Genomic DNA, 27,303 nt, shown 5'->3' with positions numbered 1-27,303 from the left:
CTAGAAAATAGCAGTGTGAGACATAAAGTTAATGTGAAAGACAAATAGTGTTAAACCATACTTAACTAACATGCAAACAAAAATCCTGCGTAAGGGAACAAATTTATCTGTACACATTTATCCTTGACAAGACTTTTTAATTTACATTAATTGTAATGGAATATGTGTAAGGCAAAAGATAGTATCTACTGCAACTGAAAGTTTAAACAACTAGAATTTGCACAATAATAGTAGCCAGCAAATGTGATGTTGATGCATATCAAAGATAGCCCTGCTGCAGAAAATTGACAGTTTGTCACAAGGCCTCGGCACACCTAGTGTACAATGTATCTATCATAGTGTCACACACATGATTTTGAGGGAAAATCTATAGTTAATAATGTTTTGACATTCAATTACAAGAACAAACAAAATTGCAACAACTAAACAAGATTGTTCTAATCAGATCATCTGATGAATCTTAGATGATGGTTCATAGTTCAAACACTAACACTTTAAGCTCATATTTTACAAAGTTACCCACTAAGGGGATCTGTAAAAAAAAATAAATTGTATGAGATCTGTCAAAAGTACTTTTCGTAAAAGAAAATGATTAATTTCACTCACTTACAATTACAGCACAATGTAATAGAGTTCTTAAGGCACCACAGCAAGTAGGTAATATTTGAACTGCTTTGTTTATTTTCATTGTTATATCAAAATCGTCGTAAATGTGGAATTAATGTAATATATGGATTTAGAAATATCTAATTATTAATGGTTACATGTAAATTCACTGACTTGCTTAAGATTAAACATTTAAGCACTGGTTTACGAGATGATAAATTATCTGAAAGAGAATCAGGTAGAAGGGATGTAGAAACATCGCGTCAACCAAATAGGCACTCGTCTAAAACTGCGATAGTGCGAGGTTAGAATCGCCAGAACACCATCGAGATGCCTCCGCTAGATAATCGCCCTTGCGTTTGCATATCAATGAAAAATGGCGCGGTGGAACACACCAGATGCACAAAGATTCTCGAATAACAGGAACTTGTAAAATGGCTCACAAAGGTGACGCATCGACACGATCCGATCGAATGATCTTGGCGTATCCTAACAGACCTCCAAATATGCCAAGGGAAATTTTAAGGAATTAGTAGCCTAACCGTACATTAAACACACTGAATATACTATAATATGTAAAATGCTTTACTTACGAGGCGAAGAAAGTAAATTGTAGAAAGCACACGCACCGCAACGCGACAAGCGAGTACCTTTGCACGCACACAACTGACTGCTTGTAAATGAAATTTTGTATAATGCATGTATACTCCAACCGCGTGTCGCAACACTGGTGTGTGTGTGTACACCATGGATATTTTATTTTCTGAGACAGGATTCAGCAGTTGGCAATCGCAGATAAAATTTCTGCCGAACAAAAAAGACACGCAAATCTACAAAAAGATTCTTTTTTACACTTAGGTAACCATAAATTATTAAGTCGCCACGATTTGCGTTCCTATTTTGGAATCTTGGTACAAAAATATTGTCTATCTGTGTCAGACAAACTGTTCTGGCCCGGCATAACTTAGTTAATTTACATAAACAATGTCCTCGGTTCATAGAAAATTATCACAATAGTTACTTTAATTCATCGTTTCTTAACATTCTTCTTAGTGACAGAAGAATCATTAATTTATTTGAAAAAATATCAATTTATTGATTTACACCCTTAAACTCATCATACTTCCATTTGCAAACAGGTATTTTTCAAAAATCAAAAACTATTAAAATAATTGCAATGAAACACAATAAGAGAAAAAAAAATCGAAAAAACTGGAAACACAGTTTTAAATATATTGACAATTAGCTTTGCACGTATTTGCATCTTTACATTAAGCGTGCTTAAGAGAGAAAGCTCAAATAAAGAATATATATACAAAAAAAAAGAATATATATATACTCGGTCCTAGAGAGAAAGGTAATCTAAGCTGACGTTGAGAGGCACGATGCTAAAAAACTTAGTCTCTTTTTTTCGTCATTTTTATCAACGTATTAAATAATTTTTATTTTCAGAAATAAAAATAAATATAAACCTCGCTTTTTGACAGTATTCAATCCTGTTATTTACACATCTTTGATGAAAATGCACACAAAGAAAAGTACGCACACATTCACAAAGTTGACTTGAGCTTGACAATTTGGTAGACGACCATAGACAATAAGTGCATTTTAACCATAGATATACAAGGTATAGTGGTTTGGCTCAGATAAAGAATTATATACTCGGTCCTAGAGGTTTGATGGTTTAGACAGATTCGGCCCACGCTTTTTTTTTTGCGGTGACCATCTTCAAGTGCGACTGCGAGGGTCCTGGGATCTCGAGGATCACTGAGCTTCTGCAACGCCTTTATCGAGCGTAAAGTACTCCAAAAATCGTATACTAATTTTGACATAATTGACGATAACAATATGAAAGCCATTGTCACTAATATGCTGGGCCCACAAGAAGTTTCGTAGAGTTTTTTTCATGAATATTTTTCATAATTTCTAACAGAACTAACCGCGATAGCAGCGCCACACTCATCGGGCTTTAACTATAGCCGCTATAATGTTACCTGTCTTAAAATATGTTATTCCGACTAGTTTGTAGCATTATACTTGATTTATATGTGTCGCAGTCGTAGGGAAGGACTTTACGCGCGCAACTCACAACTATTTAACTATCGAAAATCAAATTTGTAACTAAATAATCAATCAAATGAATACTATAATTTTGATAATTTTATCTCGTTTTCTAATTATTATTCTTCGTTTAATTTCAGATATTTACTGATTTATGGGATAAATATTTTCGCCACTGGCTGCCTCAAATGCAGTTTTAATCATAGCCAAAGCACGTGTATAACAAAGCGGAACTGAGTAAAACAACAGATACATTTGTTACAAAATTTATTGTATGTATTTAGGCAGAGTTTTTAACTCTCAAACCAAAACCAAATTTATTTTGTTTACATCACATTCATCTATATATATAAAAGAAAGTCGTGTTAGTTACACCATTTATAACTCAAGAACGTACCCCGTTTTCTATTTTTTACTCCGCGCGGACGGAGTCGCGGGTAAAAGCTAGTATTTTATAATAAACACGACATTATAAACGGACGGAACAGTTTAGCGGCAGTGCAGCGCTGTGCAACACTGTGCAGCGCTGTACAACACTGTTCAGCGCTGTGCAACGCTGTACAACACTGTGCAGCGCTGTACAACACTGTTCAGCGCTGTGCAACGCTGTACAACACTGTGCAGCGCTGTACAACACTGTTCAGCGCTGTGCAACGCTGTACAACACTGTGCAGCGCTGTACAGCGCTGCGGGCTGGCTGGTCTGGGTGAGAGCACTCAGCATACAAAAATATTTAAGTACAATTTTGAGATTCGTGCGGTTATTCCTAAATTAAATATAAAACATTAATAAATGTCAAAACTTAATAATAAAACATTAAGTTCGGTTAAAAATATGAAGAAACGCGCTGCTCGGCGTCTGTTGTTACCTACTCTTATCATATATACAATTTATATAACAAATTGGTCAATACATTTAATATACATTTATACAAAAATATATTGATTTACAATTTGGCCGTTCTCAGGACACGTTTTTGACAGAAATCAGAATAGAAGCCGTAACTTTGACACAGCGATGAACTTACCATAAAAATTTTTTTTGTTTATTTTCATAAAATTAAATAATATAATGAAGTTAACTGACAAGTGGATGATCAATGTATAAGCATAATATAGAATATATAAATTGTTAAATGTAAACTGCAGTCTCGCAAGTTCACGTCTCGTTTGGTTCAGATTAAAAAAAACATTGTTTATATTAAAAAGTGGAAATGAATTGACTATTTCCATTAAGATCAGCAGGTCGGCGCCCGCTACAGCTGCAGCCGGCCGCCTCGCGCAACGAGCACTGCGCACCGAGCACTGCGCAGCGAGCACTGCGCAATGAGCACTGCGCACCGAGCATTGCGCAATGAGCACTGCGCACCGAGCACTGCGCACCGAGCATTGCGCAATGAGCACTGCGCACCGAGCACTGCGCACCGAGCATTGCGCAATGAGCACTGCGCACCGAGCACTGCGCAATGAGCACTGCGCAATGATCACTGCGCAATGAGCACTGCGCACCGAGCATTGCGCAATGAGCACTGCGCAATGATCACTGCGCACCGAGCACTGCGCAATGAGCACTGCGCACCGAGCATTGCGCAATGAGCACTGCGCAATGATCACTGCGCAGCGAGCACTGCGAGGACTGTTTAAACTCTCTTTTTTTGTAGTAAATATTTTTATGATAAGTATTGATTTTTTTTCTTTTTACTAATTATTTCTTTATTAATTCACTTGACCTCCATATGAAAAATATAAGCTACATAAACGAGTCAGAAACACAAAAATAGTTTTATTTTATTTAATTGCTCGGTTGAACAATCTAATATATAAAATTCTCGTGTCACAGTTTTCGTTCCCGTACTCTTCCGAAACGGCTTGACCGATTCTCATGAAATTTTGTGAGCATATTCAGTAGGTCTGAGAATCGGCCAACATCTATTTTTCATTTTTTTTTAACTGCGCGCGGACGGAGTCGCGGGCGACAGCTAGTAATACATAAATATTACCTCTCATGTCCGCCACCGAGTGGAATATCTGAAACATGTCATTAACAAATAATGAGAACGTCCGAACTATAAATGCTATTGTAGAGAAGTAGAGGAGTATCAGCCGCAGGTCCCGCGTGCAGGGCGCCGGGCGGGGGGCGCGACGGGCGCGGGGTGCGCGGCGGGCCGGCGGGCCGGCGGGCGCGGCGGGCCGGCGGGCGCGACGGGCCGGCGGGCGCGGCGGGCCGGCGGGCGCGGCGGGCCGGCGGGCGCGGGGGGTCGCTCACATGCCAGACTCCGCGATGCCCTCGTCGTCTGTGGAAGGCAGGGGGGTGTCAGTGAGAGATGTCGCGTGACGCGGAACGCCGCAGACGACACGACATAGAAAATTAATGATGAGAGACGTGTTAGTGAACCGAAGCATGACACGCGCACTTCTTCTATAGGAATACCAGTTGTCGCCCGCGACCTCTGCCGCCTCGACCATTGATTTATAAAAACCACAAGTAGGTGACAGTTATTGGTACTCAAAAATATTTGACAATATTCAAGTAATTCTGCCGAAGGAAAAATAAAATCGACGTCAACACTAAGTACATTATATAATTTTAAAATTCCAATTTTTTCCTTAAAAATTAAAAATAGAGTTCCTAGAGTTACGACTTATAAAATGTTCCAAAGCATTTTATCTGATTGCTTTTGATTTCGAGCTCATTGTAGCTCATTTATTTACAAAAGATAGTAATTGCAGATCATTTGATTAATAACTGAAACAATATCAAAAAGTATGTTTCTTTTATTTACATTTTATAATTGTTTTATCTCTATTGAGACCTGACTATTTTGAGCGTGTACTTCTTTCTTTTTTAGTTTTGTCGTTGAGTATATTTATCTATGCAGACTTTTCTTCTCTTATGAAGACCTTTCCGAGATGAATATAGAAAAAATCTTAGTAAAGTGGTTATTTCTACGTAACAACCGAAATCTCTATGCTAAATTTATAAGTCCCAAGGCCTGTTCGAGCAGTCAGAGTTACATAATTCAAAAAGACATCGCCGTGTGGCCCGTTTAAGTGCAGCGAGGGGGAAGACAACGGCGGGTGACAGGCGGGCGACGGCGGGTGACAGGGGGCGACGGCGGGTGACAGGCGGGCGACGGCGGGTGACAGGGGGGCAGGCGAATGATCGAAGGCATGTAGTGGCATGTAGACAGACGGCATGCAGCACGCGCGCTCACGGGCCGGCTCGCGGAGGGTGCGACGGGCGGCGAAGTGGGCGGGAGGTGCCGGACGGGGGGTGCCGGGCGCCGGGCGCCGGGCGCGACGGGCGCGCTCTCACGCGGGGGCGGCAGCGCGACCAGCAAAGTAGCAAAATTGATTTTGTAAAGTCATCAACAAACTGTGGGTCCTTCGAAAGTTTACAACCTCACTGGGCATATTATAAATTATTAACTGCAAATCATCAGTTACAATATGACAGAGGAAGTGGAAAAAATTAACACTTTATAAGATTACAAAATATATTTCGAGTGATGCTAATCTTCGTCACTAGATTCGGGTAACATAAATATATAATATTGAAGCACATGTCGCGGCCGGATTTCGGCAGCGGACATATCATGATGTGGTCTTTCATATCACGAAATGTCCGCGTTAATGATTACATCATAAAATATTTAGGCTGTACGTACACAAGGAAACATAAATCATCGAAATCAATATTGTTACTGAGAGTCGTATATTCGGTCAGTACAGGTACATATAGCGACTATTCGGCTAACACGAATTTACAAAATGTTAACAGTATTTGCTCCGCCATCTTGAAAATAGCGGCGACTTTTTTCAGATAACCTTCACAGCTAGGTACGAAGTTCGCCACCATAGTATTACGTAAGTCGCTCGGCGACTAAAATCGGTGGGTTTCGAATATTTACGTAGGCTTGTGTACGTCAGGCCTTACATTTGTTTGCAACTGGGTTGTTTATCGAACATAATAGATATTAGGCGAGAGCGAGGCTGCGCAAGCGATGCCTTGCAATAAACTAAATATAAGAGGTGATCGCGAGAAAAGAAGAGTTGAGCAATAGACAACGCCATCCGAATTCCACTTTAAATCCTGCACAGTTAATGAGTATACATTTTTAAACATTTTATTAAAAAAGGCTGGCGCCACTTATAAGGTTTCAATTTTTCCCCATTGATGATAAAAGTTCTACATGTGGAATGTCGTTTGCCGCGTAGATAAACTTGTGTCTTAATTTAGCAGGCTTTTAATTTTATAATATCCGGCTTCAGTATGAAATGGCCTAAGATCGAGCTGAGCGCGCAACGAGACGAGCTCCAACCACTGAACAAGGAACGCGGCATACCTTCGAAGGCGGGGTTGTGGTGGTGGTTGTGGGCGGCGGGCGGCGCCAGGTCGCGGCCCTCCAGCGCCGCCACCACGCACTGGTGGATGCAGATGTACTGCTGCTCCGTCTGCACCATCCACACGCGCTCGCGCCGCATGCTGTGCACCATCCCGAAGATGTCCAGGTACTCCGCGTGCGCCGCCAGCTGCACAGCGAGCGCATCGTTACTGTGTGTGCGGTGTGCGGTGTGTGCGGTGTGTGCGGTGTGAGGTGTGTGCGGTGTGAGGTGTGTGCGGTGTGTGTAGTGTGCGGTGTGCGGTGTGTGAGGTGTGTGCGGTGTGCGGTGTGAGGTGTGTGCGGCGTGTGTGACCTGCTGCAGGGCGCGGTCCAGCGTGATGAAGGTGCCGGAGCGGCCGACGCCGGCGCTGCAGTGCACGATGACGGGCCGACTGTCGGGCGGGCAGCGCTCGCGGAACGCGCGCACGAACCTAGTTGTAAGCAAAAACCTATAGTTTGATCGTCCTTTGAGTTGTGTAGTCGCTATGTCTGTACTGACAGAATACGCCCAAGTCGGGCCAAGTGATGAAGTGGGGTGCGGGGTGTGGGCTGCGGGGTGTGGGGTGTGGGGTGCGGGGTGCGGGTACCTGGCGAGCGCGGTGGGCGGGTCGGGCACGCCGAAGTCGGGCCAGGTGGTGAAGTGGGGTGCGGGGTGTGGGATGCGGGGTGTGGGGTGCGGGGTGCGGGTACCTGGCGAGCGCGGTGGGCGGGTCGGGCACGCCGAAGTCGGGCCAGGTGGTGAAGTGGGGTGCGGGGTGTGGGATGCGGGGTGTGGGGTGCGGGGTGCGGGTACCTGGCGAGCGCGGTGGGCGGGTCGGGCACGCCGAAGTCGGGCCAGGTGGTGAAGTGGGGTGCGGGGTGTGGGATGCGGGGTGTGGGGTGCGGGGTGCGGGTACCTGGCGAGCGCGGTGGGCGGGTCGGGCACGCCGAAGTCGGGCCAGGTGGTGAAGTGGAAGTGCTTGAGGACGCGCTGCTCCGCGCCGCGACACACCGCCAGCTCGGTGACGGTCCAGTCGGCGTAGCGGCTCTCGTTGAGCGCGGTGACGGCGATGTCGCCGTAGTAGACGGGCCGCGTGTCGTAGGGCCAGTAGCGGTCGCACTTCTCGCGGCCCTTCTCCACGCAGCGCGTCAGCATCACGATGGCGCGCGACCCCGACTCCCAGCACATGCGCCAGAAGTCGTCGCGTGTGCAGTGCAGCGGCCCCTGCGCACGCGCACACACATGACACTACACGCACGACACGCTGGACACGCAGGACACGCAGGACACGGCGAGGCGTCACTCACCTGTGTCACGATGAACTCGCGCGGAGAGTTGTGTCCGGGTACGTAATTGGCGTTGATGTAGTCGGAGCCCTCCTCGTCGTCGACGGGCTGCAGCTTGTAGCGCGAGTGGTCGTACGGCAGGATGTTGGTGAAGCGGTTCTTGGGGCGGTTGCAGGGCAGGTCTGCCGCGGTGCACGGCTGCTCGCGCCCCACGTGCTTCAGCTCCTCGAACTCCTCGCTGAACCTGGAGCCGGGGTCGTCGCAACGTCGAGTTATACTTTTAGAAGAATTATGCGGTTCTTCTCCGAAAGACAGTAACGTGAAAGGTCATCATGATCATCTGCGAGACTAATCGGTGCGATCGGACCGATGGCGCGCGTCGCCCACGCGACGTATCCGCCGACCGACACGACCGAGATGACCGAGTGACCAATTCCTTCTCTCTTCCGGGACACGAGGGAGTACGGAGAGATACCTGAAGTCGGAGTCCGCGGACATGAGGCGATAGTGATCAATGAACTCGGAGACGCGCACGGGGCGCGAGGCGACGGGTGCGGGCGGGCAGTGCGCGGGCGCAGCACGACGCGCGCGACGCCGACGCAGCAGCAGCGCGCCCGCAGCGCCGCACAGCGCCGCCAGCGCCGCGCCCGCGCCGCCCGCGATCCACGCTGTGTTGTCCGCCTCTGCAACCAGCGCGCCGCTCAGACGCCGCTCAGACACCGCTCAGTCCTCTTCCCCTTCCCATTCTTTTCTAATAAGAAAAAAATGTGAAGGGGAAGAGGACTAAAAATAGGCCTCCGGCACTACACTCATCAGACGAAACGCGGAATTGCTTCCACTTGATGACTGTCTTCTGTGTGCAATATTGTGACGGCATTTATTGCAATTTTTATTGAAAAAAAAAATACACTAAGAGATAACTCGTAAGTGGCAACCAACAAGAATTTTATTCAGTGACGTCAGCTACGAGTTATCTCGTAGTGTTTTTTTTTTTTCAATAAAAATTACTGTGAATGCTATTACAATATATATATATATATAATTGAAAGTCGTGGGCGCTGGGCGCTGGGCGCTGGGCGCGGGGCGTACCGGTGAAGACCTGCGTGTAGGCGGTGTCGGTGAACTTGTCGGGCGCGGTGAAGGCGCGCAGCTTGACGTAGTATCTCGCGTTGGGTTTGAGCGGGCCGTTGCAGTAGGCGCGCCCTCCGCCCTCGCACCGCTCAGACCCGATCGTGAACTCCTCCACGGCGGACGCGTGGAACGGGTAGTAGGGCTCCGTCACCTGCGCGCGCGCACTCTCTCGCTCACAACGACTCTCTTACTGCCTCTTTATATATATAGAGGTATAACATCAAACATCAAACTAATCATTTTACAAACGTCTCCACTGGAAGATCAATCGCTGATGTTATTAAATCGCTCTTTGTAACTAAACTCCAGTTACATTTTTATGTTTATAAAGCTGCTATAGTCCAGTCGCGGAGCACGAAAAATTTCGTACATTGAACTCGCATTACCTGTCTCTGTCACTCCCGCGTAAATACAATGATTCTCGCTCGCACAGAAACAAAGGCCGCCGTCCTGAGGGATTGTAAACCTTTTATTGGAGACTATAAGTTTAATTTTTAATAAGAGGTATCGAAATTAGCTAGACTAGATGATAATGTTGACAAAACTGTTGATTCTTTTGTAATAAATGTGACAGGCGAGACGTCTTCGGAAAACAGTTACTCCGAAACAGAGGAATCGGATTCTGATTTTTGATTTTTTATTAATAGATACTTGTCTAGATTTGTATTACTTGTATTATTAAATCTAAATAAATAATTTTTATAATAATAATAACTATATTTTATAAGTTGGTAAGTTTTCTTTCTCCTTCAAATAATTCATGTAAATCGTACTAAATACAAAAATGTTTATAACCTCTGTCAGTAGGCAAAGAGGTCATTGTACGAAATTCTTCCTGCTCCGCGACCGGACTATAGGTATTTCTATAAATAAATAAAGCAATAAGTGATATTTAAGAACAGAGCACACCTGGTAGGGCGGCCACAGCGGCAGACGGTGCACGTCGCGCCAGGAGGGCAGACGTGCGGGCGTGTCGTTGCGCGGCTCCTCCCCCACCACCAGCGTGTACGCAGTCACGTTGCCGTTGGCGGCCGAGAAGTAGTCCGCGCGGAAACGCACCGCCACCTGTCGGTTGCAGCAGGCAGATTTTCAATGTCATAAACTAGGGACGGTTCAGTTTTTGGCAACCCCCGTGACCGATTATCAATATTGTGGTACCGTGGAGCTGGTGCGGGCGACTGGGGCGGGCAGCGCGTCGTGTCGCGGACGCGGCGGCGCGGCGATGGCCATGTGCTGGCTCCAGCGCGCGGCGGCGCCCACGCCCGCGCCCGACTCCCCGCGCAGCTCGAACTCGTACGTCACGCCCGGCACCAGGCCCGCCACGCTGCCGCCAGTCGCTGCACACCACGTATAACTTTACTGTATCGGCCCGCTCGGAGCGCCCACAGGTGGAGGTGGAGGTGGAGGTGGAGGTGGAGGTACCGTCGGGCGGGAAGTGCAGCGTGCGGAGGTGGTCGGGGCGGTCGCGCGGCCAGTAGGCGAGGACGAAGCGGCGCAGTACGCCGTGACGCTCGGCGGGCGGGAGGCTCCAGGCGAAGGTGAGCTCGTTAGGGCGCGCGTCGCTGGGCGCGAAGGAGCTGGGCGCGGCCGGAGGCGCCTCGCGCGTGCGCACGGCCAGGGAGCGCGCGCGAGACCGCGTCAGGATGGTGGCCGGCGTGCCCGACAGCACCTACCGCACATAATCATTTACATCTCCCTATCTGTGACAATATTTAATTACCCTTAAGTTTATATTTATATCAAAATTAAATTATAAGTTAGCTGTAAGTTGTCCGAATATTAAGTAAAATGAAATAAAATAACATCTCTTCATATTTATACAACGCATCTATTAATTATTAAGGTTTTAATTTCTAAATTTATAAACCTTTTCCAAGAATCCTAATGTCGTCACACTTCCATCATTCTGAATGACAAAAATCCGACTCGTTTATATAACAGATCGCGATACGAATGTCTACATTATTAATTTTCTCTAACAAAGATAAAAAGTAAAAGCAGAGCGGAGTGTGACGTCACTCTGAATGCGGTACCTCGACTGTGAAGGTGTAGTCGGTGTGCGGCTGCAGCGCGGTGAGGTTGAGGCGCAGGCGCTCCGTGCGCACCGCCTGCAGCTGGTCGGGCGCCGCCAGGTACTGCACCTCGAAGTCGGTGAAGTCGCCGGGCGGGCGCGCCCACGCCAGCGCCACGTGCCGCGCGCCCACCTCCGTCGCGCGCAGCTCCGTCACCGGCCGCGGGTCTGTGACACACGAACCTCTGCTGCTAGTGTCGCTCGCGCCGGTGCGGGGGCGGGGGCGGGGCATACGTACAGAGACGGGCCTGGCGCTGCACGGGGTGCGAGGTGACGTTGCGGCTGACGGTCCACATGGTGAGGTTGTAGAGGCGGCCGGGCACGAGGCCGCGGAAGTCGACGGCGTGCGAGTCGGCGGCGGGCTCGTGCGCCGCGCGCTCGGCCGTGCGCGCCGGCTCGCCCGCGCCCTCCAGCCGGAACCGGTACGAGTCGAAGCGCGACGCGGCCGCCGGCGTGCGCGTGTACACCACGCGCTGTCAGCGACATCGCGACATCGCGACATCGCGCACAGACACCATGTTATAGATTTCTTCGACAGTTTGCTATCTTATGATATATAAAATATATTTAAACAAAAGTGTGTACAAGACTCACCAGGTCCGCGGACACGGTCTCGTTGTCGTCGGCCTCGGGCCGGCTCGACTCGTTCACGATCATCTCCGACTGTATGACCGGTCCTGCGACCACACTCCATACGACATAACACACGCACACAAATCGACATTTTCTGTTTATTTCGTACAGTAGATAGCCGGCATTTGATTCGGTTTACTGTTGCCCATCGTTCTTTGGCTGTCGCCACAAAATGGCGGGCGACATATTTATATTTTAACACAACTCTCAAAAATGAGTAGGAAATAACTAGCTAATAACTAATAACGAAATATTTTTGCATAATACTTGTTTAAATAAATAGACATTGTTAGATTTTTGTCACTTTACAAAAAAATATTTACTGTTGTAAATATAGTGTCAGATGATGATCCACACAATAGTGTGATAGCGAGTTACGTAGCGTCAGGTCAATGGACTATATCTAGATACGTACTTGTGCGCGCGTGCATTGTGAAGAGGTCGCTGGTGAGGTTGTAGGAGTGCGCCGCAATGGACACGTTGTAGCCCCGCCCCGGCCGCAGCCCCGTCAGCGCCGCACGCACGCGCCGCTCCAACCCCGCGCTGATGTTGCGAGCGCCCGCGCCCGCCTCCGCCTCCGCCTCCGCCTCCACCTCCGCCTCCGCCTCGGGCTCGTCGCCGCCGGGCCACCAGCGCAGCTCGTACCACTCGACGCGGCCGGCGGGGCGCGGCCACTCCAGCGTCATGTTCAGCGTGTCGGCCAACTGCTCCACGTTGGAGACGGGGTTGGGCCCTGCGGACGAGGTGGCGTTACTCGCGGCGGCTCGGGGAGGGGTCAGTATGTCGGGTGGGGGGGACAAACGTACGGACGGTGTGCTCGGCGCTGAGCGGGCGGCCGCTGGGCACGGCCTTGTGCTCGGCCGCCTCGCTCTCCGTGTCCAGCTCGATGGTGTAGCGCTCGCCGTGGGTCATGTTCGTGATCTGGAAACGACGACATCTCATGTTGAGGCCGCTACACACACAGTGGGACCGTTTCGTTATAATGTATGATGTATGAGTGTAGGCAAAACTGGGATTCGTACAATTTATCTAACAGCTACAAACTGAACGGACCGACTGTTCGGTTAAACCGATCAAATTAAAATATAAGTGTAAAAGATGGACGAGAAATACCTCCGCGTAGTTTTGAGAGGGCGGGAAGGGCGTCAGCGGGGTCCAGGCGGCGTGCGGCGGCTCCTGCGTGCGGTAACGCAGCGCGAAGGAGCCGACGACGCCGGCGTCGGGGCCGCGCCACCGCACCGACACAGAGTTGGAGGTCGCGCGCTTCACCTCCAGCCACTCCGCCGGCAGGGGCCCTGAGGGCGCAGAGGAACGTTTACACTACAAGGTCCACCTCTGTTCTCATCACCACTGCTCCGCCACTGCTCCGCCACTGCGCCGTCGCGAGTCATTATTATTGTTTATTTTTCATATCTCCATACACAACTCTAAAGTGAGTTTTGTAGAGGGCAATTTTACCTAAGCACATTATCCTCGAACTAGTTATGTCCTTCTTAAAGAATACAACATTAGATAAAGCGGTGTATTTATTGGTGTGGAGAGGACGTGGCCGGACTACTCACGCACGGGCTCCAGCACGCTGTTCCACTCGCTGAGCAGGCCGTGGCTGAGCGCCGCCAGCTGGATCTCGTACACGGCGCCGGGCACCAGCTCCTGCAGTGTCGCGTTCGTATCGCGCGTCTCTAACTGCACGACACAACAAAACACTATTACCTTTCATGTTTAATTCAATACTAGCGGTTGCCGCGACTTTGTCAGCGCTATTTATAACAAATAGCCAAATATACTAGCCGATATGGCTACCATGAAGTAAAAGTTCTGAAACAACGCCGCGACTTCGCCCGAGATGAGTAAGTCGGATTAACAAGAACACCAATGCTGTAATATAGTATATGTACAACTTACATAACGAATCTTTCAATATGTTAATACATAAGCAGTAAACTGTAACCACTTTGTGGAATATTGTGCATTACGGGCATTTCTAATATTCGACATAGTTTAACCTTTTTTTTTTAATGTTTAAATTGAAATTTTTGTCCTATGCGCTTTCCTAAGCCTTTGATCAATCTTTAATGAGATGTTTTATTTATATTGCAAGCGGCGGCGGGAACAACAAAGTCATCATCGTTCCCCATGGACATCTGCAACGCCAAAGGATCTGCAGATGAGTCGCCGGCCTTTGAGAAAGAGGTAGCTAAAAACCATTCCTACATGCAATTAAATTGTGTTTCCTTATTTCCCAACACGTGGTACTCCGTGGCAAGGGGATATGTGTGCCGTGGAGTAAACCACGACCTCACAGAAGATAGATGGACATAACAAGAAGCACCCTGCGGTTCTGCTGCCAGAGGCTCAAAACCAATCCTCCGCGCCTGCCCCTAGAGGGGGATAAGAGGTGAACCGAAGTATCCCAGGTTGCTAAAGCAAGCCTCACCGCCACAGCCGCTCCCGTATTCCTTTGTTCTTACTTACAGAAACCTAATAAAATGACATCAATGATACTTACGACTGTTTTATAGTCATTTTACAGCAAAAAATCAATGTTTTGAAATGCGATCGAACGATAGAAAAAAAGTTCTCATATTTTCCATATGTACTTGCATATGTTCCATCCCGCATATAAATATTAACCCTTTTTATAAATAAGGGAAGGGAAAGTTGACTCGACGGAGTATGAATAAGAAATGAAACCTACACAGCAAATGCCTGCAAGCAGCAACCGATGCTCGCTGACTGCTTTTATTTAAAAACATATGTCTAACTACGACTATACGATACTTGTGAGGCGCAACTTGTTCCGCCCTCTCCATTGATTCTGTTAACATTTTCTTAGGATGCTATGAAGATGTGGAAAAATGTTTGTGTCCTAAATAACTAAAACATTCAAATATTTTTGTATCAGAATTAATGCAAATCTGCTGGCATTTGATATTTCATTTTATTTCAAATTATTTGTTTTCAATAATTTAATAAAGTTTATTGGCAAGTTGAGACAAAAACTGCCATATACTTACCGAAAAGCCCTCTTTTTACAGACACAGGTCCATGGACGGAAGTTAATGTCAAGAGTATGGAATATGTATGTCGGAGCATCAGCATTATAAAATTATCTGTTTGTTAAAAATTAACTAACTTCTGCAGAAATACGTTTAAAAATCATAATTTCTTTAATAAACATGGTTTGTCTAAGCCCTGTACGTTTTGTAAGTGCAACAATAAGAAAGCAGATTATCCAAGGCTTGCAGGAGAGATAAACAATTTATAAAGAGACATCATCATGACCTTGTTTTACATCTCGGCGGACTTAGCTCTGTGATATATAAAGTGTAGACCAAAATACAAAAGCTCGCATGTGTGAGTTGTGTAAGCGCAGGCCCCCGACCACACCAGAAGCGCATCCCCTTTCACGCGGTTAGAATATCTATGCCAGGCCTTCACCAGGTAAATAGGAAACATAAAGAGGACGCCACAATTCCCTTTAATAGTGAAAGACTAAACATGTACGTCACTACGTCTAACATCACTTAAATCCAGCATTTCACGTTCATTCTCCGACTAGCTGTCGTTCGCGTGGAATTAAAGAAACTTTAAGTAGTAGCCTATGTGTTCTTCCTGACTATGTTCTACATCCATGTCAAATTTCATCGAATTCCGTTGAACCGCTCTGGAGATACCTTCTAACAAACATCCGTCCATCCATCCATCTGACGCACCAGAGAACTTTTAACAATACTACCTTTTTTACCTATTAAATAGAAATCGTCTCCTGTAATTGTGCGGTCTCATACAGAGACTTCTATATGAGGTGGTGTACTTGTGTGGGTGCAAAGTTTCTGCCGCGCTCGAATAAATCCCAAAATTTCCCACTATATCTCTGCGTGTGTACAATTCAGTTAAATTCTTATTTAGACAGTTGTACGAATTTTCAGTTTTATATAAAAAAGAGTGTTCGTTATTAGTAAAATCAATAAGAATGATTTTTGTGCAGTTGCATAAATTTTTGCATCACCGTTTTTACATACATAGGAAAATAGCACCAATACAGTAGCTGCGTGTGTGAGAGAGAGAAAGAGGGGGGGGGGAGAGGTTATAGTGCAGGAGGATATCAGGAGAAATAACTGATTCAAGTTTGTGCAACCAAAACATAGTTTAATGTAGACCAGGAAGCACCTCATTAAAAGCTAACACCATCACATAATTAATCAATTTACTTTACATCTACTAGCGTTAGTGAGAACGATGTTAATAACATTGTTAGGTGACAGTGCGTGTGCGAGGACATCTGCCGGCGCACTGCGGGGTGACGTCACACCTCGCCCCCGCCCCCGCCCCACCCCCGACCCGCCCCGCCCCGCACCGCCCCCCGCCCCGCACAAACAAAATATACAGTATCTTAATATAAAAGAAAACATAGCCAGGTTACTGAGCACTAGCCGTCGCTTTACTTCCTATAATGTGTAAGTAATACATCTAGTCCGCACAACTCGGGATAATTACATTATGTAAGTATAAAAAATGACATACTTTATAAAAAGGCGAAGGTAAGAGGAGCGCAGTGTCGCCTATGTGCTACGTGACGCGTACCGTGCGGGAGGGCTCGTCTGCGGCGCGGCGCCGGTACCGCAGCCTGTAGCCCTGCTGACGCGACGTGACGTCAGCGCGCCACGCCAGCCGCAGGGCGCCGCGCTCCGCCGCCGCCGTCTGCAGCGCGGGCGCCAGCGGCCGCCGCGCCGCCCACGTCACCGTCTCGTTGGACTCCGCCCCGCGCGACACCGCACACACCTGCCGCACCACAACCGCACATTGCCGTCACACGTTCCACCCCGCGACCCACCGCAGTGCGCCCACCGCAGGGCGCCCACGTACCGAGATGGTGTAGTTGCGGCCCGGCAGCAGACCCTCCAGCGTCACGTTGGTGGCGGCCGTGGTGAGCGCGTTGCTGTCGTCGTGCGAGGGGCCCGTCTCGTGGTACGACACCTGCAACACGCGTGCAGCGTCAGCGACGGCGAGGTGACGGCGAGGGGACGGCGAGGTGACGGCGAGCGTCGTACACGTACCTTGTACTCGTCCTGGGAGCTGCCCTCGGCGGGCTGCCACCAGAGCAGCAGGGCGTCGCCGGCGGCCGCGTTGCGCCAGCCCAGCCCGCGCACTGCCAGCGGCTCTAAGACACGATCTCCAGCTTTGTGCTTTACTACGATACTTTACGTGCACACGCTTTTATACTAGACCACTGAATATCTGCTTTCAAATTTATGAGTCACGAAACTCTAAAGTTAGTTTTAACTTACGACTTCAATGTTCTCGATGTCATCAAAATGTGATGGTATAAATAGTACAACTTATTCTTAACCCAACTTGTATATCGATGGGTCCTATGTATAAGGGTCAAAGTAATAAATTTATAATTTTTACTTTTTTATGTTAAAAGCTACCTCTTTGTTTAGTTAACAAGATGCACTAAACAAAAATACACATTTACTTTTGTAAACGTGTTTTTTTGTTGAGGTAAAAGAGCCTTTGGGGCATTTTTTCCTACATGGTTGAAACTTTGAGAGCTTCTCCTGTAAAGTTGTCAATGTGCACATTGGACATTATTCGTAGGAACCATCGACATCACATCATGAAATACATGTAAGAGATCAATTAGAAGGTACTGACTGAGCGTGAAGTCAGCGGCTGCGGGCCACGAGGTGACCTTGCCCGACATGGTCTTCACGGTGACGGTGTAGTGCCCGCCCGGCTCCAGACCCTCGAACGTGGCCGTGGTGGGGTCGTCGCGCGCGCGCACCACCGGCGCGATGCGGCGCCCGCCCCCGCCCCCGCCTCCGCCTCCGCCTCCGCCCCCGCCCCCGCTCTCCGCCAGCGCCACCGACACCTGGTACTTCTCGAACTCGCTGCAACACGTTCAACTTCATATTACACATTAATGTATCTCAACCGAGGCTCGGTGCTAGAGGTCTACTAGGTGACATTGACGACTGTAGTGCTGGTGAGTGTGTAAAATGTGTTGAACGCAACCTGTGGTCCGCGGGCGGCAGCCACGAGACGCGGAAGGAGGTCTCGCGCAGCTCGCGGGCGTCCACGGTGACGTTGCGCGGGCGCAGCGGCACGGTGCGGTACTGCGCAGTGGTGGGCGCCGACACCTCGGGCTCCGACACCGTTTGCACGGAGATGTTGTAGGCGCGCCCCGGCACCAGACCCTGCGGACGCCACAACCGACCACATCAGCCGCCGTTCTCGTCGCAGCGGCCGGCGCGCCCCCGGCTGGGCGCGGGCCTATAGTCACCTTGAACGCGGCCTGCGCGGGCCCCGGCGGCTCGCCCTCCTTCTCTACGTACAGCTCCGAGTCGCGGGCGTCGCGCGGCTCGATCGACACCTGGAAATTACAACACCACCGTTAACATCCGAGTCACTGCATTGCCTCGGGTAGCAGGCGGTGTGGCCGCTCCACTCGGACTCCGTCCACGGCGGCTCCGTGAGGAGTCGTGCATTGTGTTATCGGTCTATAGTCAAAAATGAATTACTAAAACAAAATACTAAATAGGAAATGGATTAGATCGTGACGGCCGATGTGGCGCGGCGCAATGTACTCGACGTAAGTTCGACTTCACTTACTTTATAGTGGGTGTAGGCGCCGGGCGGGTAGGGCGGCTGCCACAGCACCAGCAGCGTGGTCTCGTTGCGGAACCATACGATGAACTTGCCCGGCGTGTTGGGGCCTGTGCACAGAGCAGAGCGCGTTACCGCCGCGTCTCGTGCGCGACCGGCGCCTCCTGTATCCTGTCTCCTCGGCGCCGGTCGCTACTCAGGGCGAGCTCGTCACATTGTCACTTACCCTTTCAGTATGGCGGTGCACCGAGTCACCGAGCGGCGGCCAGGGCGAGAGTTAACAAACGTTAATGATTAACATAAAATAGCAAGTCAAGAATAATATAACTGGCGATACGTGGCTACGTTTGCATCACGATATATACGTTGATATCGTATATAACTACTATAATACACCCCTACTACCTTGAAAGCGACGTTCCGCGCTCGTTCCGTTAGTACCATTGTATTCTTGAGGGGTATAGCGAAAGACTAGCATAAAACGATAAAAATATAATTATTAAAAAAAACAGCAAAATGACGAGGCCTGGCTCGGCAGCCGACCGAGCTATCGACAGACCTATTCATTAGCCGGCAAGTGAGTGAATTAGTGTCGCTGGCGAGCGCACGGAGAGGACTCACGGACGGTGAAGTTGCGCGAGGCGTAGGCGGCACTCTCCTTGTCGTGCAGCAGCGTGAAGGCGTGCAGCTGGTAGGTGGCGCCGGGCGCGAGGTCGCGTACGGCGTAGCTCCCGTTGCCGCCCTCCACTGTGATGTTGCGGGCGCCCTCGCGCGCGTCCGTCAGCGGTATCACCTGTTGCCGCGATATATCTCGTCTCTATACAATCCACTTCCTTCCCCGCCTTCCCTTCCCTTTTCGCCCTTCCGCCTCACTATTCCATACAAACTTTTGGAGCGATCTTCATCATTTGTAGATGCAAAATATTACTATTCATGGGGGTTAGATTCTTAAAATGTACCGCGATCGCGGAATCCGTGTATGTAAGTTTTATGAAACTGTGGATTTACGTTCCAATATTTCACTCAAATAGTGAATTTGCAATAGTGTAAAGGTACACAATTCTTTTTTTTAAACAATCCAAAAATAAATATATAGTTACATTATGAAAGGGCGGAATTCAAGGATTTTAAAGAAATTAAATGGCACAACAATATTCAGAAATTGGTAATAAGGCAAATTTTAGTTCATTCATTGGAACTGTTGCACTTATGTAAAAGCTGCCTCAACACGGGCGTGGTACCAAATACTTCTACTATGAAAAATGCCAACGCGGTTTTAAAATACACTAATTTAAACAGAATATCCTATCGGCATCCGTGTATAGCTAATATAATATTTGTGCGTGAGTTGGCACGAATTGGCTACGTTTTTTTCATCTGTGAATTTTGAAACAACGAGTAACGGAATCGCGAATAAGACGACTTTACTGTACAGGCTTAGGTATTGGTATATGATGAAGCAACATGATTAAATTCTTTAGAGCTATCTGACTGCCCTGCTGTTGCCGCAGGGCCAACTCCACCTAAAAGACCTTACAGAATATAGCCGTGAAGTGGAGCATTCTGCGTTTCGTCTGAGTTACGAACCGCGTACATCATTTTAGTTCTTTCTCTTACACGCACTTTTTCAGTACGAAATAAAATGGGAAGAGGAAGTTAATTGAGAGAATAGAATTTTTTTGATTAAAGGAAATCGACGCATTTGCAACTCTTCAACCCGCTGCAGACGTCTACGGACAGAGGGCACTTGGCTAGTCTAGTTTTGGCCACCTTTTAGAAAGAGTCAAGAGAGGGGCATACCTTGAATCGGAAGCCGGTGTAATCTCCGTGCGCAGGCGGCGACCAGGTAATGATGGTCTTTTTGTTGCGGCCCTGCGTCACTGTTAGATTGGTGGGCGGCTCCGGAGCTAGCGGGGCACAAAGTGACACGTTAGTTTATTGGCCGAGTCTATGAGGTGCCAATAAGGCGCATTAGGCGCATGTGGTGCGCCTTTATCTAACGCCCAGGTGTGAAGCACACAGTACTGATAGATTTTTTCGGTTTGTACCAAAACAAATTTTCAAAACTTTATTTCAGTTCCTACTATTAGTCCACATTAGACAGGGTGGCCGCATTTATCCTTGGTTTCTGATTTTTGTAAAAGATAATGAGATGTATGACGATATGTTTTACACAGGGAACAAGTAGGTATAACACATGACATGTACTAACCTTATGACACTCTGGGGGTGAAGAGAAGTCGAATGACATCTTATTCGTCAAAATTGATTCAGTAGTTTAGGCTCTGGGCCGTCATAATGAAATTTACGTACATACAAACCAACGTATATAAAACAAACTTACATACGCTCGAAACACATTAATTAAGTTCAATTTAAAAGTATTTTAATTTGCCTATTCTTTAGAATTATTGCCAGTTTGCATTTTATTACTGTTTTTTTCAAATTTTAAAGTACACCAGCCCTCATACTCCACCGTGACCGGCTCAATACAGCCCAAAAGAGAAAACGGTATCTGAATTTTCGAAACGAAGTGAAAAGTTGTAGATATATAATTTGTCCTCACCGGTGATGATGGTCTGGTTCCATGTGAGCAAATCAGCGAAGGTGGCGTTGGAATAGTAAAGCATGAAGTGATACTTGGTGCCTGGCAAGCCGCGGAAGTTGATGGTGGACGCTTGCGCCGGCACCGTGAAGTTGGGCTCGGGGGAGCCCTGTGGCGGCGTGTAGTCGAGCCGATAGCGCGCGCCCGCCGCCTCGCCGCCCGCGCCCACGCCCGACGCCGGTATCTCGATCACCAGGTCGGCGGCCGCGGCGCCGGCGAGCGCGCCCTGCGCCCACATGCCACACAATATAATACAACTACACCTGCCATTGTATCATGACAAAGTACACATATACCGTAAAATGGGAACATTTATAAACTTTATTGCATGTACATCAAAATTTATTGACACCAAAAATAAAACAGGAGTCAATGAAAAGAATTACAAGGGGTATCACTTTTGTAATTTTTTTTATATAATTTAATTTTACAGCCATCATCACATCTCAACATTATAATTTTTACTTTTTGCTAATAACTTGTGAAAATCAATTTTGTCAATGTTGGACAGTTAATATCTTTTCACCAAGAGTGCTGCCCTTTTCAATTCACACTTATTTTCATCCGTTAAGCGTTTCTATTAACCCTTTTCCTTGTTTCTATTTAGCCCTTTAGCTATTCTAATTACCCCATTTTTAATGATATGTAATAGCCAATTGATTTTGTGTCCATTTGCTTCAGTAGAAAAATAAAAACCCAACAACAAAATTCAATCAAACATACAATTGTTAAAATAAATAACCATTGTAAATACTGAAAATAGGCATTAAAATAATTCCCAATACTTTTTTTATCAAATGAGGACATGTTGTGTTGCTGTGTAATTATTTGAAGCTTTTCATATATAATAACAGACATTGTTTCTCTTTTTTTTAATATCTACTGAACATGTCAACATGTGAAAAACCTTTATGTCTAGAAACAGAAAAGAAACAATCAGAAAATGTTAAAATATGCAATTGCAAACTAAACCTGGGTAAGTACTTGTGATAATACTAAGCTACTATTCTAGGCACTTTGAATGTCTTCTTATATATATACAGTCAAAACCGTTTATGACGACATCGTTTAGAACAACATACCGGTTAAATTGACCAAAATCAAAGGTCCTGGCTGAATGTTATTACATATCTTTCCTATTAATACCTGTCACCGGTTGTTACAACTATCGGTTTTTACGACTCAATATGAGTAGTCCCTTCGATGTCGTTATAACAGATTTTGACTGTATATTGTAGAGATTTCCTTTTGTTTACTTGATTTAATTATAACAAATGAATAAATTTATATAGTTTCTTATACTGTACATCTTTTATGAGACCAAATACATTTTTTTCATAGGTCCTCTTTTCTTCTATCTGATTGATATTCACGCACAAACAAATTCTAGAGAATAAGTAAATAATTGCAAGTAAATATAATTGCATTCTATACATAAATAAGTAATAAACTGCTTTTATTTCAAGGATAAAGGTAACTGAAAATTAAAACTCATAGCTTTGTCTTTCACAAAGTTACAAGATTTTGGCTAGACTCACATCAACGGAAAACACTGTTACATTGCAGATTTTTGTTTTAATGTAATAAAAGCCCAATTTGCTCAACCGAATGGTAATTTCACAGGTATTTAGTGCATTTTCTTGTGACTGCCAGTAGTCTAAACGGTCACAACAATTTATATACTCTATGTGAAGGAAAATTTAATTTACTTTCTTTCTCATAATGTTTGTTTGGAGCACAGTTAGTTGAGGTACTTGTTTATTTTCTTAATTAATTACCATTTCATTTGTCTGATTAATTAGTAGTCATATTACCGATAGGTAACAAAGAATAGCGACTCATAAGTCGGGAAGTGCTGCAACACTTACAGCGGCGATGAGGACGAGCAGCGCAGCGCCAGCGGCCTGCAGTACACAGGCACTGCGCACTCTCCGGGCAGTCGCCGTTGCTTGCACAATACACTTCTTCCACATCATTGAAGGCCACTCTCTGATTTCACACGACACTTTCTCTTCCAAATAAACACCATTACTATCGTTCAAAATCATAGTTAATTTATTTAATTTTACGCCAACTTGGCATCATTACAAAGTGCATCGGTAAGACATCATTGCAAGAACTGATAAACTGATGATATCGTATGGAATACAATCACATTCACATGAAACTTAGATTATTATAGCTATGTTGTCATATGCCAACAGGTTGTCACCAGTTGTCAGTTGTCATTGTCACTCATTGCAGGCCTATATAGTCCGACAACTAGCCGACAACCGACAACAAGGATAGTAAATGTGATAGGATTTAGAAATTATGAAAGTGGCAACATTAACTGTGGACTGTCCCGTATTACCCATGTGGACACGTCTACATGTGTTGTAATTTAATTAATTTGTAATGTGATTTTGTATGGACCATATGTCTGCAATAACAGTTTTATTATTATTATTAAGAAACAAAGAAAAAACATTTATTGCAACACAAAGAATATAAAATCAAAAAAGAAAAAACACACACATACAAGGCACAAACTTGGTAGAATAGTGTGGCAAAAGGGAGCCAGTTCAGCGAAGCAGGGACAGACTAAACTGCCCCTGCGCTGGTTTTCAGCTGGCACCTTTACATAAAATAAATAATTTTAAACCGCGCAGCTGCCGCTTCTTCACTGTTGAAAATAAAACGCTTTCAAGATGACATTCATATATTTAGTTCATATATTTTCCGATTGTCATCCACAAGATCTCTAAAAATGGATATTCATTGTTTGGAAATTACAGCTTTTGCTTTATTATAATTATTTTTATGTCTGTTATTAGTTAAAATCCACACCAGCACTACCACTACCATCCGTAACGAAAATCAAATATGCACAAAATGACACGCTTTATAGCCTGTCCATGTAGAGAAGTCAGTGACAAGATCATTGCTTTATATACGCTCTTTGGCGGTCACTGTCAGACTGTCAGTTGTGTTAAAAAATAATATTTAGTTTGAATGCAAATGCTCAAATCAGATTTACATTGAATTAAAATGGTGCAAAATGAATCAGAAAGTTGGACAAGTGATGATACGATAAGAATTTTGATCGCTTCAGATATTCATTTGGGTTATTTAGAAAACGATGCGGAGCGCGGCGAGGATAGCTTCATCGCTTTCGAAGAAGTTTTGTCGCTGGCTGTCCAATACGACGTTGATCTCGTGTTGCTTGGGGGTGACCTGTTTGACCAGGCGAAGCCCTCTCCGAGCTGTATGTTCAAGTGTACTCAGATCATCCGCAAGTATTGTTTCGGAGACAAACCGGTTAGTGTAGAGTTGCTATCAGATCAGTTACAAAATTTTTCAAGAGTTGTTAACTACGAGGATCCTAATTTGAATATTTCCTACCCCATTTTATCAATTCATGGCAACCACGATGATCCCGTTGGACAAGGCAGCATTAGTTCCCTGGATATACTTTCTATGACGGGACTGGTTAACTATTTTGGTAAATGGAGCGATTACACGCATGTTCGAGTGTCTCCTGTTCTCTTGCAGAAGGGGGAGACCAAATTGTCTCTGTATGGATTGAGTCATCTCAAAGATCAGCGACTCTCCCGCTTATTCGGGGAAAAGAAAGTTGAAATGGACCTGTTAGAAGACAATAATGATTGGTTTAACATTCTCGTGCTTCATCAAAACAGAGCTGATAGAGGCCATGGAAATTACATTCCAGAAAATGTGTTGCCAAATTTTTTAGATCTAGTCATATGGGGACACGAACATGACAGTCAAGTGTTTGCTATGAAGGGTATAAAGAGAGAGAATGAAGGTTTCTGTGTGATCCAGCCGGGCAGTACAGTGGCTACATCTTTGGCTGCAGGAGAGGCACTGCCCAAGCATTGTGCTCTGCTGCAGTTACACAAAAAAGATTTTATTGTAACTCCTCTACCTCTGAAGACTGTGAGACCTTTCATTTTTAAAACAATTGTTCTGTCAGAAGAAAATTTAGGTGGCAAAACAGTGAAGGAAAGTGAGAGAGTACAAGAATTTTTAAAGGAAAAAGTGGAGGCAGCTATAGAAGAAGCGAACAAGTTACGCAGTGGCAATCCGAAACAGCCAAGGCTTCCCTTGGTCCGTCTCTCAGTGTTTTATGAACATGACAGTCAAGATTTCAACCGCATTCGATTTGGTCAAAATTTCAATGGTATAGTAGCAAACCCTAATGACATTTTAATAATGAAAAAAGAGAAAAAAATAAGGGAAAGAAAAGAAAACGAAAAATGTGAGGAGGTGGACATGAGAGGCGCGGCCGTGGAAGCGACCGACGTGGAGACGTTGTTGCGGGCGTACTACAGCGCGCTGCCGGCCGAGCGACGCCTCGCCGTGCTCTCGGTGCGCTCCATCACCGAGGCGGTGCGCGACTACACCTTAAAGCGCGACGACGGCGTGTTTCGCCGTGTGCTGGAGGGGCACCGGCGACATTGTGTAGAGTCCTTACTCGACTCGACTGCCGAGACGGTTGAAGAGGTACATGAGCGACTGCGGATATGCAAGGAGGTATTGGATGCGACGGAAGAGGCACAGCTGAAGGGATTGATCGAGCAGGCCGCTACCAAACGAGCGGTGACAGTGGACGAGAGCGAAGAATCCGAGGGCGAGGTGGTGGTGGAGCGCGTGTTGGAGGGGCGCGGCCGAGGCCGGGCTCGAGGGCGGTCGCCGCGGGGTGCGCGGGGCAGGGCCCGGGGACGCGCGCGCGCCCCCTCGCCCGAGCGCCGCACGCCGCGCCGCCAGGCCGCGGTCAAGTCCAACGAGTGGTTGCAGAAACTCTCCGCCGAGCGAGTCTCACGGCGTAGGCACGATTCCTCTGAAATCGAACTCTCCGATTGACAACTTATTTCACTGTATTATGTATATTACAGTCTTCCTTTCATTTGTGTTATTAATTGTATTTCTCTGTTTCATTTAAAAAAAAAGAACCTTTAAACTATAAGAATTTCCTTAATTCAGTTAAATATTATAACTGTTAACAACTCCAATAGATAACATACCTTTTCCTATTTGAAATATTTGAAGCGCCAACAACAGGACTCGACCTTGCGGTCGTTGAGGCTGGTGGCTGAGATTCGCTATTCAACTGTTGTCCAAATTACGTCTAATCTTTTTGTACACGTGTACAAAAGACTAGACATAACATAAATAAAACACAAATAAAATGTTAATTTTATTTATTTACACATTAAAATTATATTTTGAATAAATAAAAAGAACAACTAAATTACATGTATGTAGAGTCATTACTTACAGCAATGAGTTGACACACAACATGCGGCCTCAAATAGTAGAAATTTACATTTTAATACACTTTTCAGTAAAAGTTTGTAAAAGTTGTATGTGAAACAATCCCGAGTGGTGTTCCGATGTGAGACTCATACCGCGCCTGTGGGAACAATGCGGTTTAAAAGAGGATATTGTGAGTAGAGTTGAAACATGTATGCTAACAAGGTTGGGACACACTGAAAGGAGATTGTCAACGGAAATTTGTGGCGCGAAAGTGAGCGGAAGCCGGACGGACGGACTTTGCCGTCCAGATTGATGAAATACTCCAGAGGGACGGTTTGAAATGCACCAGAAACCGACCTGCATGTATGTGTATAATAAATAGATAGTGTCTTATAGTTGCATGAATGTAGAAGAAGCGAGAGAGGGAGAGCGCGCCAAATGAAGGTCCGTGTCTCCGCCTACCTCTCATGGTTACGAGCCTGAGTTATGTCGTTGTGTAATATACTTTATACAAATTTAAAACGAACCATCACTCAAACCGTGCACCACTTTTTATTTTATTTTAATTTAAAATCCTCGGCGGCGGTGCGTGATATTGAAAATGGGGCCTAGCGACGGTCGGGGGCGAGGGCGCGGCGCAGGTAGCGCAAAGCGGCGGCCGCGGCGGCCTCGGGC

The 27,303-nt window shown here is 46.4% G+C and overlaps 2 protein-coding genes across 3 annotated transcripts; one reads left to right on the top strand and one right to left on the bottom strand.

The window, feature by feature from the left end:
• Positions 1-4,895: 4,895 nt before the first annotated feature.
• On the bottom strand, positions 4,896-23,601 carry LOC106709572 (tyrosine-protein phosphatase 10D). Of its 2 annotated transcripts, XM_045678101.1 has the most exons (28): positions 23,238-23,601; positions 21,331-21,595; positions 20,565-20,671; positions 19,386-19,557; positions 18,771-18,874; positions 18,442-18,531; positions 18,174-18,355; positions 17,814-18,049; positions 17,213-17,316; positions 17,022-17,132; positions 16,740-16,937; positions 13,715-13,838; positions 13,266-13,447; positions 12,959-13,073; positions 12,568-12,885; positions 12,114-12,196; positions 11,758-11,992; positions 11,482-11,687; positions 10,871-11,117; positions 10,607-10,785; positions 10,358-10,513; positions 9,407-9,599; positions 8,793-9,000; positions 8,339-8,561; positions 7,639-8,255; positions 7,365-7,482; positions 7,013-7,199; positions 4,896-4,960 (listed from the first exon to the last, which is right to left on the bottom strand). In XM_045678101.1, exons 1-28 carry the CDS (start codon positions 23,415-23,417, stop codon positions 4,929-4,931), a joined length of 5,172 nt encoding a protein of 1,723 aa, XP_045534057.1. In that variant the 5' UTR covers positions 23,418-23,601; the 3' UTR covers positions 4,896-4,928. The 2 variants fall into 2 exon arrangements, with proteins under 2 accessions (XP_045534057.1, XP_045534056.1); XM_045678100.1 differs by lacking the exon at positions 4,896-4,960 and having other exon boundaries at positions 5,977-7,199.
• A 709-nt stretch (positions 23,602-24,310) lies between these two features.
• LOC106709571 (double-strand break repair protein MRE11) lies at positions 24,311-26,278 on the top strand. The gene has a single exon (XM_014501393.2). It carries the CDS (start codon positions 24,400-24,402, stop codon positions 26,233-26,235), a length of 1,836 nt encoding a protein of 611 aa, XP_014356879.2. The 5' UTR covers positions 24,311-24,399; the 3' UTR covers positions 26,236-26,278.
• Positions 26,279-27,303: the final 1,025 nt, after the last annotated feature.

Source organism: Papilio machaon, chromosome 5 (assembly GCF_912999745.1).
Source record: "Papilio machaon chromosome 5, ilPapMach1.1, whole genome shotgun sequence".
NCBI classification, from domain to species: Eukaryota; Metazoa; Arthropoda; class Insecta; order Lepidoptera; family Papilionidae; genus Papilio; species Papilio machaon.
This window is presented reverse-complemented; position numbering and strand designations above follow the sequence as displayed.

Excerpts from the sequence above, each read along its gene's own strand:
- LOC106709572 (XM_045678100.1), bottom strand. The coding sequence starts at position 23,417 with ATGATTTTGAACGATAGTAATGGTGTTTATTTGGAAGAGAAAGTGTCG. Across the intron at positions 12,197-12,567 it reads CACAATGCACGCGCGCACAA|GACCGGTCATACAGTCGGAG; the intron begins GTACGTATCTAG and ends GTGTGGTCGCAG. Across the intron at positions 9,600-10,357 it reads CGCTGTGGCCGCCCTACCAG|GTGACGGAGCCCTACTACCC; the intron begins GTGTGCTCTGTT and ends GCGCGCGCGCAG.
- LOC106709571 (XM_014501393.2), top strand. The coding sequence starts at position 24,400 with ATGGTGCAAAATGAATCAGAAAGTTGGACAAGTGATGATACGATAAGA.